Raw genomic sequence first — 15,889 nt, forward strand, 5'->3', positions numbered from 1 at the left:
CAGACAGATAACAGATATCTCCATATATGGGCATAAATGGACACAGGCAAACAGATGGTCAAAACGGGTCCTATGACAACAGGTATAATGGGGTTTGCATTAAAGGGCGGGGCATTCATTCCCTATTTACATCGTTCCCGAGTTGGCCAGGTCGCCGACTAGACGCTGGGCCGGCCCAGCTTCTAGTAAGACATAATAAGACAGAATAAAGCCATAATAAGAAATAATGTGTTGGTAATTAGAGCTAATATATTTTATTAGACAGAAACAAAGACAGAATAGTAGAAAGAGCGAATACATTCTCTGGCACCGTCACCTGCCGCGGAACTGCAGCGGCAGACACTGCCGCACGACCGCTAGTTCGACCAGCAGTCGCACTGCATCGCCGGCGATAGTTACCAGCGATGCCGGTGCCAGATAATGTATTCGCTTTCTGCTATTCTGTCTCAGCCACCACCGCACGGACGGGCAGTTTACCGCTACGGGACTGCTGGTCCTATCGCCGGCGATGCAGTGCGACTGCTGGTCGAACTAGCGGTCGTGCGGCAGTGTCTGCCGCTGCAGTTCCGCGGCAGGTGACGGTGCCAGAGAATGTATTCGCTCTTTCTACTATTCTGTCTTTGTTTCTGTCTAATAAAATATATTAGCTCTAATTACCAACACATTATTTCTTATTATGGCTTTATTCTGTCTTATTATGTCTTATTATGTCTTAAAGTGTACTGTAAAAGAGGATGGGACCGATATTTTTGCTTACTTTTTCCATCACTGATGATGTACCAGATGAACAGAACACATTCAGACAGGAGGTGCATTAGAAGATAGGTGGAGGAGGAGCTGTCTCTCCCTACTCATCCTCCCCTTGTTCTCTCAATGATCTCTACATGTATTTCAACAGTCATTCATTATGGCCCTCTCACAACTACACAGTATGTCTCTTTTTTAAACTCTCAAAATCAAATGATAACTCTGGATTTTACTGTGCAGTGAATAGTGATACAGTATATTATGTCCATTTACTGTAATGCCTGAGTTATTCTTGTGCGGGGGTGTCACACGCATTAAATAGCCGATCTATAATCTCACGCTTAATAGATCAGTTATGTTAGCGCAAAACTGAGCATTGTGCATTGACTCAACATTGATACTGAGAAATGACTGAATCCAAGCCAAACATATACAGCAGACTTCTTGCAGAGTCAGAATGTCACATCACAACTCAGCGATGGTAACAGAACACCATCCCAGAAACTGCAAGAAGAGAAGTTTAAAGAAAGGAGGAGGAAATGAGAAGAAAGAAAGAGAAGCAGCTTTTAAAGTAATCATGCTTAATGAGATATAATAGAGTTTAGTTTCCAAAAGGATTGACTGTTGCTATTGCTCAAGAGAATAATCGTTTTTTCACTGTTGGAGCTCCCCATTCCAGCTGAGATTTATTTCATAGAGCACAAATTTGCAGAGCTCTGGTCACAAAGACAAGTTTCATGCACGCGCACAGTCGCACACACACACATGCACAGTCGCACGCACCCGCATGCATTCCTGCACATGCATGCACAAGCACAAACACATGCACAGTCGCATGCACACGCACGTAATGTTTACGATCTGACAGTATTCCATTTGACCCACAAGAGACAATAGCTCTGGGATTGATTCAAGAACTTTACAACACGCACACGCATGCACCCACGCACCCACGCACGCACGCACGCACGCACGCACTCACGCGCACACACACACACACACACACACACACACACACACACACACACACACACACACACACACACACACACACACACACACACACACACACACACACAGAGTGTGTAAAGTAACTAAGTACATTTACTCAAGTACTGTACTGTACCATAACATTTTGAGGTACTTTTAATTCACTGGAGTCATAATTATTTCACAACTTATTCACTAGGAGATTGAGGTTATTTATTACAAAACATACATTAACCACTTCAGCCCCACATATACTGTATACTTCAGCTAATTGAAAATAGCTGATCTACAAGTTCAAAATTGCGACGCGTTGGCTATTTTATTTGTATACATCTTGTAAAGCTGTGAATTGTGATATTCTGCTCTGCGAGAGGTCAATGACTTCAAATACTTGGGTTCCTGGATGAACTCCACAGAACAGGACCTTAAGGTCAGGAAGGCACTAGTGTGGAGGGCCCTGAACGGCATGTCAAGAGTGTGGTGCTCGAATCTCCCCCGACACAAAGCTGAGCCTATTCCACGCCACTGTGGAGTCTGTCCTCCTGTATGGCTGCAAAAGCTGGACCCTGACACCCACCCTGCAGAAGTCCCTGGATGGGTGCTACACCAGAATGCTACGAGCTGTTCTGAATGTGGACCAGAACATCCACATTACCAACAGCAACAAGGACCTGTACAGGCAACTGCCGAAGCTCAGCAAGAAGGTAGCAGCTAGGAGGATGAAGCTGGCCGGCCACTGCCACAGACATCGGGAGCTCCCGGCCAGCAGGCTGGTCCTGTGGGAACCAACGCGCGGGCATCGATCGCGAGGACGTTCCGCGTTAACGTATGTGGACGTCCTGAAGAAGGATGCGGGAGCTGAAAGCTCTTCGGAGCTGGCCAGGTGTATGGAGAACCGGAAAGATTGGAGACTCCGATGGAAGCTCGTCTGAGGACGACCGAGAGAGCATAACAATGTTTTACTTTTGGTACCCTATTTTGATGCCAATACCTTTACTTGTAAGGGCACGTCATACCGCACTTATTCTACCTATGAGGGCGAATTCTGCCAACGCATTTCAGCGGAAATGGAGCGGTTTGCTGCCATTTGCGGATGTCTGCTAAAAAAACACTCCATTCCCATTGAAATGCATTGGCCTCATAGGCAGAACAAAAGTGCAGCGTGACCAACCATGCTGCACCATGCCAACAGAGTGCTTCTTCATAATGGTATTAATACTTTTACCCATTTAGAACGGGTACACATTATTGTGTATCATTATTTTATGCTTTAACTATTGAAAAATAGCAGATATACAAGCTCACAGCGCGGCACCGAGTGCCGCGCTGCGAGCTTGTAGATCTGCTATTTTTGAAAAATCGTGAAAATTAGAATTTTTACCCGATTCTATAAGTATCTTTTGAATCCTTCTAAGGTTTTTTGAAAAACCTGTGTTTCTATGTCAGCAAAATTGCCGTCATTTTGGAAAAAACTTCCAGAAGTTTGACTCAGTGAAAACGGGGCTTATGTCAGCAATCTGGCTAAGCCATCGTCAAAGAAAAGGTCCTTTTCACTTCAACTGGGGCTCAGTTAGTCTGTTCTTGAGAGACTATACTATGTCAGTGGTTCTCAAACTTTTTCATGTGAAGGACCCCCAAACTGATATTTATTTGGCCACGGACCCCCCATCTCAAAATATCTAGTTCCAGGGACCACCCAGAAGCAAAATTTGAGTTACAAACGTATCGCTTTAAAAACACATATATTCAAAGATTTGCACACATTTTCACGACTTTTTCAAAAATAGCAGATCTACAAGCTCGCAGCGCAGCACTCGGTGCCGCACTGTGAGCTTGTATATCTGCTATTTTTCACTGGTTAAAGCATTCAATAAATTAAGTAAAACATGGGTACTTCCTCCACCACTGCACATACCCCTCCTCCTCCCTTATCCACACACTGTGGGGTTTCTTCTATTCTCCCCATCTGGCCTCATTCTAAAGCCTCCTCAGTCATAGCTCTCTCGCTGGCCATCTGTGAGGCTTTGGGGTCAAGTCGAGTCAAGAGAGCATTACTTCTCTCTGCGAGAGGAAATTCACCTCAATGTAAACAACAAGGTGAAGGAATGAACAACACAGTTTAAAAGCAGACATAACAATTTATTTCACCACACTATGGTAGTGTTTGTCTCTCCCTGCATGCATCAGAACATTGTCCTCTCATGTATACACTATAGTGAGGTTTGTTATAAAGTTAATAAACGGATAAATCCTCAGTGTATAACTCTGAGGTGTTTACCGTCAATGAAAAGGACATTTGTCGTTGCAGTTTTGTCGTTGATTTAATTAGGTTACCGGCAGTGAGTTCATTAGGTCTCCATTTACTCCATTAAGTTTTTTGAATTTAGCTATTCAAATAGTAGTACCAACTTCTTTATTAGTCATTAAATATAATTACTTGGTATATTATTGAATTATCTGGGTCTAAAATATGGTTAATTATGAGTAAAGTGATCATCTGGAACATGAGAAATTACACTAATCCCAGACTATTTTCAACTGATGCAACTGCATAGGAACTGATGTATGTAGTAGTCTTGTAAGCTCCCTCAGGCTACCTCAACTTTTTTTTTCTTTTTTTTTGTATCTTCTCATTTTCCTTGACACTTAATGGAGGAAATGCTCCACGTTTTAATACAGTAAGGAAGATGTCCCTTCCCATCAGAGATGTAGGGCACAATAACCTAACATTCCACCCTTGTTGAACCGGTGTTAAATCAAATAAGAACATTTCCTACCATTTGAAATAGATTTTTATTGAAAAATCAAACCTCGGTTCGAAGTGGAGCGGTGAATCTGAGCAGCTATACCCTGTGTGTGTTGCTAAATGCCTAAACTGTAAACTGTAAACTGTGCCTGTGAGTGAGTGGTGAGTGTGCCTGGCCTGCACAAAACAGCGCCCCTCCTTTAACTAGTGTGTTGTGTGTGGCCACTCAAGGTATTGCCAGGCTACGGACACGGCCAGCCAGCCAGCCACCCAGCCACCCACCCACGGACATACCCACGGACATACCTGTCTATTGGGAGCGCTTTCACCGCTCCAAAAAGAGCAGACATCCCAAATTTCCACTGACAGGTAAACAGATTTACATAGAATTTCCTTCCATGCAGTTGGCATTGTGTAATAAGGCCAGACAAATTCCATCATGATTTAATTTCCATCAAAAATCTCTCTACAGTAAATCATCTTTGGGGCATTTGAGGCACTAGACTAAAGGTCTACAGCAGGACCACAACAACGACTGCAACATAGCAATGACATGGGCACCAGAAGAGATGGTTTCCTCTGCCATCGGTGTATGAATGTGTGTGAATGGGGGGCACGGTGGCGCAGTGGTTAGCGATTCGCCTCACAACTAGAAGGTCCTGGGTTCCCGGGGGACGCTGTGGGTGCTGGGGGCGCGTTTCTCCCTCCACATCATCAGCACCCACTCCCTAGGTGGGGTCGGCGATAGGGCCTTTCTGTGTGGAGTTTGCATGTTCTCCCCGTGTCTCCTAGGGTTGATACCCTCACAAAAACATGCAGTAATCCTGGTCTCAATAATGCCTCCCCCTGGCCAGCCGGGGCACTTGATGGAGAGGAAAGGAACTGGTTGGAATAACGTGTTCCTTCCACGTGCTATACGTCCATCCTGGGGAAATCCCCCCTGTCGGGTGAAAAGAAACAACTTGGACTACTCATGCATTGAAGGAAGCATGAGGTCAGTCCGTTGTCTCCCCAGGCGCGGCAGAGGGAGAGAAGAGCCCAGGATTACATAGGCAATTGGCACTGGGTGAAAATGGGTTGCAAAATCGTGGGATAAAAATTATAAAAAAAAGAAAGAAGAAAAGGAAGACCAAAGACCACCTGGAGGCGTACCGTCAAGAAAGAAAGAAAAGAAGCAGGATGGACATCATGGTCTCAAGTGAGGACTACAGCAGCTGCTGACTGGGAGAAGTGGAAGCGCTCTGTGAAGGCCTTATGTGCCACAAGGCACGAAGTGGATAGGTAACAACTAGAGTAGATTTCCCCAAATAGTTTTCCCCAAGGTCCGAATTATGTCTAGGGTACCAAGCCGAGGGCCACAACACTGCAGGGGGCGACGGTGGCGTTTCCGCTACTCCAGCAACAGTTCAGATATCGTCACTGTCGGGCAGAAACCTTGTATCTCCAACTTTCAAATGTGTACCTTTTTTGGTAAAGCAAAGCCCTGCTTCATCATACAAGATCGTCGCACAAAACGAGTGAAAACAGCAGATCTACAAGCACACAACGCCTCGCGATGCGAGGCGTTGTGTGCTTGTAGATCGGCTGTTTTCACTAGTTTAGTACATTTTTTAGATGATAAATACAAAACGAACGGTTTTGGACGTACAAGGTTTCCACCCAACAATGACGATATACTAGTGTTGTTTCTGCTCTTATACTACCATTATTACTGGGGTTGGTGTGGGCCAGACAGTAGCCCCCCGCGGGCCGCAAATGGCCCACGGGCCGCCTATTGGGGAACCCTGAACTAGAGGTTTGACCTCACGTCTAGAGTTCTGGCCACATAGCGGACCTCACACCTACGTTGCACCGCATATCCGACCAATATGTCTGAGTCCTAATGTCGGGGGTTACAAGTAAAAGTAAAGTATTCAGGATTCACTTGAGTAAAAGTACAGACGTATTGGCATCAAAATATATTTAAGTACCTAAAGTAAAAAGTACTTATTATGCAGAATGTTCAATTCCATATCAAGTTTTCAAAATGTATAAAAATATTTTGAAAATGGTAGATCTACAAGTTTGCAAGTGAGAAAGATGGACTATTTTCAAATAGCCAAAATATACTGTAAAACAGTGAGGATATATATTGTAGTGTGAAGTTATTCATTCTGATTCCTGGCTGTAGGCCAGGGTTCCCCAATTAGTTTTCCTCAAGGGCCAAATTATGTCTAGGGTACCAAGCCGAGGGCCACAACATTGCAGGGGGCGACGGTGGCGTTCCCACTACTCCAGTGACAGTTTTCGTCGTTGACGGGTGAAAATCTTGTTTTTCCAAAACCGTTCGTTTTAAAAATGATTTAAACTAGTGAAAACAGCCGATCTACAAGCACACAACGGCTCGCACCGTGTGCTTGTAGATCTGCTGTTTTCACTACTTTTGTGCGACGGCCTTGTATGATTTGCAAAAGAACGCACAGATTTGGAGATATGAGATTTCCACCCGACAACGACGATATACTAGTGTTGTTGCTGCTCTTATACCACCATTATTACTGGGGTTGGTGTGGGCCAGACAGTAGCCACCCGCGGGCCGCAAATGGCCCGCGGGCCACCTATTGGGGAACCCTGCTGTAGGCTATACACAGAACACACATTGTGTACCATCAGATTGTTGGTACCGTGTGTTACTGTGTAGAAGCTCCACAGCTGTATTTACAGCATCAAGGAAATAACTTCCTTAACAAGGAACAGAAGTAGACACACATTCCTTTGCTCACTGATAGGCAGTATGGGAGGAGTGTTAATGATGTTGCAGAACTGAGAAGGGACCACACTACAACGCTGGTTTACTCAGAATCTGTCAAAATGACACTTTACTGTATAAGTGTGAAGTTACCACACTGCAAAGAGTAGTGAAACCATCAAAACCCCAGTTTTACTACAGCAAAATAGGTGGTCGGACTGTTTGTGTACTGACTGACATCCTGGAATCCTTCAACCCGTTGCAAGTGTCACATATCACATGACCAGAGCTAACTCACAGCAGTCCACACCACCTTTAACACAACCACATCTCATTTGTTCTGCTTCATGAAAACCCCCATTCATGCAACAATCGTCTTCTCCACCATTTATACCATTCCCCTAAATATTGACACATTCTCCACGTTGCTCATTTCCTGTTGCATGAATAGTGCACGTGTGCAGCTGGACCCTTTCATCCCGTGCCCAGATTTTATCCTGAAAGGCCTCGCTTATCTGGGAATATAAAGACTATTTTTAAATAGATTATATGGCGGAGATGCACTCTCGATAAACATAAATATACAAATAAATGTGTTTGGGTCGACAAGAAAAGTTAATAAATAAATCTCCGGAAGAATATTGTGGAATAGCTATCTTTTTTACAAACAGTGTGTATGTGTGTGTGTGTGTGTGTGGTGGGTTCTGTTTTTGAGTTTTCTGGATTCTGTTATAGACAGCACTTGATAGTATTTTCAGAACTTCATAGCAATGTTGATTTCGTCGACTAAAACTATGACGAAATTTTTTTGTCAACTTGTGTTTTTTTCACTGACGAAAACTAAATAAAAACTAAACAAAAACTAAGCTGTGGTGACTAAAACTAAGACTAAATATATTGTCAATTTCGTCAACAAAATAAAAACTAGACTAAAACGTTAGGGAGGGACTAGTGGAGAAGAGAGTAATTTTATGTTTGGTTGCTCTCAGGAGTTGCGTGCTGAAAATAGCCGATCTACAAGCTCACAACGCGTCGCAGCGTGACGCGTTGTGAGCTTGTAGATCTGCTATTTTCAGCACACAAACAAGTGTAAAATCAGTCATTACGATGCCATCAAGGCCTGCCAAAATACATTTCAGTCGACTAAATAAACTGTAGATTTAGTCGCCTAAAAGCTTATGATATTTAGTCGACTAAAATTAGACTAAAACTAAAACTTTTCAGTTGACTAAATTATGACTAAAATCAAATTACATTTTATTCAAAAGACTATGACTAAAAACTAAATCAAAATTTGCTGTCAAAAACAACACTGCTTCATAGAATTAGAAAGCAAACTGCAATAGTTACTTTCTCAGAACAGCTTTTGCTGTAGTCTGACCAAGAAAAAGAAAGGGCGCTGCGCAAGAAGAATAAAAGGGCAGAGGGGAGAGAGAGTTGGGGTGAAAAGCATGAGAATGGAGGGAATCCAGTTTTCCATCTCCAGCCCCTAACGTGGCAGAGCAATTTAATATTCCCAGTAATATCAGCAGCTTTCTAAAGCCGGGGTCGGGAGTCTCTGCCTGGGTTTCCTGTGTACCGGCTTCCGTGCCCAGATAAATAAACCTCAGGCCCGGTGGCTGCCGGTGCGACCCACATTAGTCCACGCTGCTGCCTTTGGCCTGACACCAAGCTGCAGGAGTTCACCACAGACCCACTGCATGACACACAGCAGCCCCCCCCCCCCCCCCCCCCCCCCCCCAGGGCATATGCTCTCTCTGAACCAGTTACGATCTGGAGGCTAGGATGGATACTTGATGCATACTTAAAATCTAAATCACTAGACCTTACCCGTTCGAATATATGTGCTGCAAAATATGTGCAGAGTGTGGGTTTTGGGGAAAGTAACTGTAACTGCATGGTGCGTGCGTGAGAATATGTGGGAGCATCATAATGTAAGGAGCAGCCCATGGAGGAGTGTATATTTATGATGGATACAAATAATTTAACAGCAAAATTAGGTGAATAGAAGTATGAGGATGTATTTGCTCCACATAAGTTTTCTATACCCGTTGGAAGATGAGACACACATCACCCGTTGCATGCGTGACCCATGCAGAGAGAGAGAGAGAGAGAGAGAGAGAGAGAGAGAGAGAGAGAGACTGCAACATTCCTAACTGTGAGAGAGGTGTGTGTGGGCCCGGGGCTACAGATCCCATGGCCTGGAGGAACGGACCGTAACCCTGACAACAGGCTGTAGAGCTATAGAGTGAAGAAACGCTAAGAAATCGCTAGAATTTGGGAAAAATGAAATTCGGGCTCCGTCACGGTGTGTATAATGCTAATGACCAATGCCATGTTAAATTTGAGATCAGTCGCTGAAGCGAGTGAATAGATAATGCATTTTGTGACTGACTGACCTCTCTCTCTAATTATATGTTAGATATCTAAAGTCATGTTCAGATCCCAATGTGTCCCTCTACAGCAGTGGTTCTCAACCTGTGGGTCGGGACCTCCAGAGGGGTACCCAAATTATTTTGGGGGTCTCCCAGATGTTGCATGTTAATATTGTTTTCTCATTCAACAGTGAACAAACCAACATAAAGTTTAAGTGTATAGAGAGTATCTGCACATTTCTAAATCGACAATTTAAGGACTTTAAAGACCTTTTTAGTACCTCTGGTCAAACATTGGTCAAATTGTCAAATATTAGAGGCTGAAATTGTGAAAATAGCAGATCTACATGCTCACAACGCCTCGCAACGCGAGGCGTTGTGAGCATGTAGATCGGCTATTTTCACAATGGAATAGATCGAGTCAAACCAAATGTGTACCAAATGCCAACTCCTACAATTCCAAGTGCTTGTGCAGGGTTGGGGGTCCCCAGTTAAAATATGATTATTTTGGGGGTCACGGCCTGAAAAGGTTGAGGACCACTGCTCTACAGCACATCCCCTTTTGGTGATTACTGATTATGTTTGTTATTGTGTTTCATTGCTAATGAACATGGCTATTAACCCAGGACTAGAACTACTGGGGTAGCATGTCTATTGAGCATAAAGCAGGGGTCTTCGATAGGGGGTCCGGGACCCCAAGGGGTCCTCAGAGTTTCTACAGGGGCCCCACCAAATCATAGAATACTTATTTTAACATGAACCACTTGAACCCTAGAATCCGTATTCTTAGGGGAACATTGGCTGAAAACAGCAGATGGACACAGCAGAACGCTTGTAGATCTGTTATTTTTAGGAAAGAGGTTTGGTGAATACTGTAGAGGGGGAAAAGAGCAGACCAAGTACGGAGTGAAAGGTGAAAAGTATTGACGGCCTAAATGGTTACATGTAATTTACACTTGATGATAGTGCTGTCAAACAAGTCTATGAATCTATCTATTAAATTTATGGAAAAAGTTTAAAAGGAATATATTTAATATGTTGTGGGTGTCCCTGCTTCATCTCTCTCTCAGCTATAAGAGGTCCTTGGCGTGAAAAACGTAGATGACCCCTGGCATAAAGTACAGCTAAAGGCATCTCCAAGTCCAAACCATTACGAAAGCCACACCTCCTTGGAAGTTATCATTTACACTTAGGGGTGGGCGATATGGAAAAATACAATGTCACAATATTTTCCCAAGCTGTATCACGATACATGATTTTATCACGATTCTTTTTCACACTGGTTTTTCATGGTTATTTTTCAAGTTACTTGACAAAAACTAGACTCTCTGGGTTTCTTTTGGGAGGTCTAAATTGAACTGTACAAGTACTGTATGTAACTCTGACAGTATACAAATGAAACCAAATGGACCCGTAAGGGTCAAATGCAGGTTTAAATTGAATTCTGCAATGAATCTCTGTATTAACAATTAAACAGGATTTTTTACAAGGCTCCCTCAATTGTATCACGATATATACGATACCTCTGAAAAGGCATATTGTGGAGACATTGTATCGTCTCAACGATAATTATCACCATATCGCCCACCCCTATTTACACTAGCTTTTCAATGAGTTTTTACAATTTATCCTCTCAGAAAAAGATGCATCTCTGTTCTCTGCAATATGCTATCAATCCAGTTCCCATTAAAATAGTTTTCTCTGGAATGATACTTCACGATGGCCAATAAACCTTTTTCACACATTATATGACTCCAGTGCTGAAGCCAAGGTAAACGAGTTGGGATGGATGGGAATGGGATATCTGACACCAGTGTACTCCTCATACAGCCAACTGGGCACAGCTACTGTAACCTAAATATTGACACTTTGAGTCAACCAAAGGCCTCTAAAAAGAGTTCCAAACAAATCCTCTATGACAGTATTTCAACACAAGCGATGCAGTGTGCATACCAGTAGAGGTCACTTATCACAGACAACACACAAGAGGAAACAGATTACTCTGCATATAATTGCGACCGTCAGGCCATGTTCATTAGCAATGAAACACAATAACAAACATAATCAGTAATCATCAAAAGGGGATGTACTGTAGAGCAGTGGTCCTCAACCTTTTCAGGCCGTGACCCCCAAAATAATCATATTTTAACTGGGGACCCCCAACCCTGCACAAGCACTTGGAATTGTAGGAGTTGGCATTTGGTACACATTTGGTTTGACTCGGTCTATTCCATTACATTTTGTATAACGAGGCGTTGCGAGGCGTTGTGAGCATGTAGATCTGCTATTTTCACAATTTCTGCCTCTAATATTTGACAATCTGGCCAATGTGTCATTTTAGAGTTATTAAAAAGTCCCCCAACACCCACCCACAGTGTCCCCGGAGGGAATCAAACCTGCGGGACCTTCTAGCTGCATACCGACTGCACCACCATGCGCCCTTAACTCTCCCCACGCTTTGAACGTTAACGTTCGCCCCATTTTTTACAGAACCTCGATGCCAATACGGCGCTCGTTTGTTCGTTCGTCTGATGACTGTAAGCTGATGAGGGGTCGCGCGGCCGTGTACTGTAAACACATTTTCCGCGGTGATGGTGTAAAAAATCCATTATGCGTTACATCAACGGAGAACAATTCACTTCCTTGTTGATTTCCTCTGGCTGTAAGGCTCTGTGGCCAGTGACTGGTCTTCTTCTTCTTCAACACATAACAGGCAAATTCACATTCATTCTCGCATGACGCCGCCCTCTGCTGCCTGGCAGACCAAAGTGCACTATTGCACAATAAAAAAAAATAAAAAAAAAAAAAAAATAAATGTCTGTCTATCTACTATAACGTCGCAAAGGTAAGCCGCTTTTTGATGGCACCAGACCCAATAAATAAATAAATAATCTGGCAGTAGGAGAGTTAAAGAGGAAACTCAAAGTGGATAACCTGGCTGACAGGTTTTTGCAATATTCATCTCAGGTAGAGCATTCTCACCTTGGAGCGGTCAGCTGCCAACCCTGTCCCTGAGTGACCTGAGGATCTGCTGTTGGCACTGGAATTATTTCCTCAATAACTTGTATCAAAACTACAGGTTAAATTAAAGGTGTATTCAGTGATAATGAAAGTGGCCGGGGGTCATCTTTTCCCTTACTGGCCTTACAGCATGGAAATGTTTAGTTTTTTTTAATAGATTTTTTACACCATTATAATGTTCTCGTTTTGATCATTAGACCCAATCACTGAATATCGGTAGGCCTACGTCTCCAGCTTCAGGATATTTATGATACTGATTTACTAAACTGTGGCATTTTATGAGTTCAGTAGTTTACAATCTAGGCATTTAGCAGACGTTCTTAATTCAGAGCGACTGTGGTTCTCAAAACTTTTATTTTGACCATCATAACTAAACATCATAAGTTTTAACATAATTACGGCCACACTCTACCCTGATTGGTCGAGGACTGGCTGGCCACCTCTGAAAACTGAATCTAGCTATGCTCGCAACACAGGCCATGGTGGAAGTCCTTATATGGTCAGCACACATTCTAGTGAGGAGAATGAATGGAAAATGTACCAATTATATTTGTATTTGAATGAAATACAATCACTGAATATACCTTTAAAAGAAAGGACCCTGGACAAAGAAGTACCTGGGCTGTACAGTACATGTTTTGTAAACACAGTGGTGGAAAAGGTTATTTTTTTACTTAAGTAAAAGTATCAATACTGCAATGTAGAAATACTCTGTTACAAGTACAAGTCTGGAATTCAAAACTTATTTGAGGAAAAAAAGGTTAAAAAGTATTGGTTTACAGCTGCCTGTCACCTCAGCCTGGTTCAGAGAATCCTCCTGATACAAGGATCATGTATCATGAATTATTTCCACAGTATGACTTCATGGTTTCTCCTGCTGTCTCCTAGTGGGTTTCCCACTCTAGACCAGTGGTTCTCAAACCTTTTCAGGCTGTGACCCCCAAAATAATCATAATTTTAACTCTTCCCCCCACACACACACACACACACACACACACACACACACACACACACACACACACACACACACACACACACACACACACACACACGCGCTTACATGTTGTGAGCATGTAGATCGGCTATTTTCCCAATTTCTTCCTCTAATATTTGACAGTTTGGCCAATGTTTCATTTGTCATTTTAGAATTTAGAGGTATTAAAAAGTCCTTAAACTGTCACTTTAGAAATGTGTAGATACCCTCTATACACTTGAACTTTATGTTGATTTGTTTACTGTTGAGAGAGAAAACAACATGGCACATTAAGTTAACCATCTGGGGACCCCCCAAAATAATTTGGGGACCCCCCTGGGGGTCCCGACCCACAGGTTGAGAACCACTGCTCTAGCCAGTATTTTGACTTTTGTCTGCATTCAAGTTCACTATGCACTGCCCTCATGTCCAAACCTCTGCTTTCAACAAGATTCCAGTCCAAGTAAATATTTACAAAAGATTTCCATTCCTCCACCAAGTCTTTTTTTGTTGTTGTTCTTTTAAATAGTGCTATTAACCAAATTGAGGATTCATGAGATCTTTATTAATGATTACTCTCACACACACACACACACACACACACACACACACACACACACACACACATGTAATATATTGTCAAGTTAAATGACACGAATCAAACCGGAATCAAAAAGAAATATGACTTTGCACGCACGCACGCACACGCACACACACACACACACACACACACACACACACGCGCACACACACGCACACACGCACACACACACACACACACGTTGCTGCATGGTATTGCGATTTCACTGGTAATTGACCCCAGTCCTGGCTACTCACCAGCACCTCTCCCAGAGTCGCTGGAAATTCTGACCACTTGATTATGAAAAGATAGCATCAGCTTTCACTTGAAACGACATGTCTGTTTCCAATGAATGAGAGGCGGCTAGAGAGCACCTCAGCAGACCTGAGCGAGCCAACACATCCCTCAACAAAGAGCCAGCTCAGCATCCCTGAGTCTCGACCACAGCGTGAGGTCAAGATGATGGGAGGCGACGGTATATGAGATTGTGGAATAGATAATACAAGCAAACTGTAAGGTCGATCTCCAAATCCTGATATACTTACAACAGAAAAAAAGCTAATCTATTTCAAAGTGTAGCCTACAGTAGTATATAGTAGACGAGTGCAGTGGTTCTTAAACGTTTAAAATGTCAAGGTCTCACCTTAACTCTGACAGTATACAAATGGAACAAAATGGACCTGTCAGGGTCCAATTGGTTCCATTTGTATACAGTCAGAGTAACAGACTTGTAACAGACTTGTATGGGTCCATTTAGACCCCCCTAAAGGAACCCACAGAGTCCTTGGAATCCACTTTGAGAACCACTGGTATAGTGCACAAAACTTTTTTTTGGGGGTAAATGTTTTTTTGGGTAAATGTAAAAAAAAAAAAAAAGCACTTATTGTGCAATTATAAAACCACCAAAGTATTTAGACTAAAATAGAGACATGTTTCCATTCAGCCTACAGAAATGTCAGGAATAATGCAGACAACAGAAATGCACATACACACACACACGCACGTGAATACAATATACTTTAACTCACCTAGCATCTGGCCACAGATCCAGAGCAGTAGGCAACAGTAGTACTCCATTAGGTTATGCATGTGTGGATACAGTATGTGTGCACGTGTTGATGCGTGTATATGCGTGTGCGCGTGCGTGCCGTGTGAGTGTGTGTCGGGTGTGTGGGCTGAGGCAGAGAGAACCCAGCGGCGTGCACTGTTAAAGATCCCGCTCTGATTGACTCCCCCCTCACAGGGAAAAGCCTCTATATCTGGGGGAAGTAGGAGGGACCGTGGGGCTGCTATGCAAGGAGGAGGTCCACTTTGACACAGCAGGCAGGAGTCCTCTACTCCTCCTCCTCCTCCTCTTCACTCCTCCTCACTCGACTTGACCCGGTTCAGGGCCGGAGTGGGCCTGTCTGGGCCATAGGGACCCATACACCCTTCCAGGCCACTCTACCCAAACACTAGGCAACATGAAAACACATGAACGCGCCTGCCACTCGCACTCACACACATGTGACAGCCTTACAGAGTTTCAGTTCTGTTTGGCTGAGATGTTTCTTGTAAAACAAAACACATAAAAAACTAATATACTAATATATACCATCCACTGTAGGCCTACAGAAGTAGTCACTACAACACTCGCTTCTGTGCAGGAGCAATCATATGAAGACAACAGTTACAGCATTTTTCCTTTCCACATGGGCTAAGTAATCACTGAAAATCATTATTCCATATA

General features: G+C 43.3%; 1 protein-coding gene across 1 annotated transcript in view; it reads right to left on the reverse strand.

Annotated features, from left to right (window-relative positions):
• itga11a (integrin, alpha 11a) overlaps positions 1–15,237 on the reverse strand; it is a gene marked incomplete at both ends in the record, with an annotated part of 122,066 nt that extends 106,829 nt beyond the window's left edge. The window contains one exon of the mRNA XM_080730696.1: positions 15,189–15,237. Within this exon, the coding sequence (XP_080586822.1) occupies positions 15,189–15,237 (49 nt within the window). The remainder of the gene's footprint in view (positions 1–15,188) is intronic.
• Positions 15,238–15,889: the final 652 nt, after the last annotated feature.

The sequence above is a fragment of the Nannobrachium achirus genome (assembly GCF_963921795.1).
Source record: "Nannobrachium achirus genome assembly, chromosome: 7".
NCBI lineage: Eukaryota > Metazoa > Chordata > Actinopteri > Myctophiformes > Myctophidae > Nannobrachium > Nannobrachium achirus.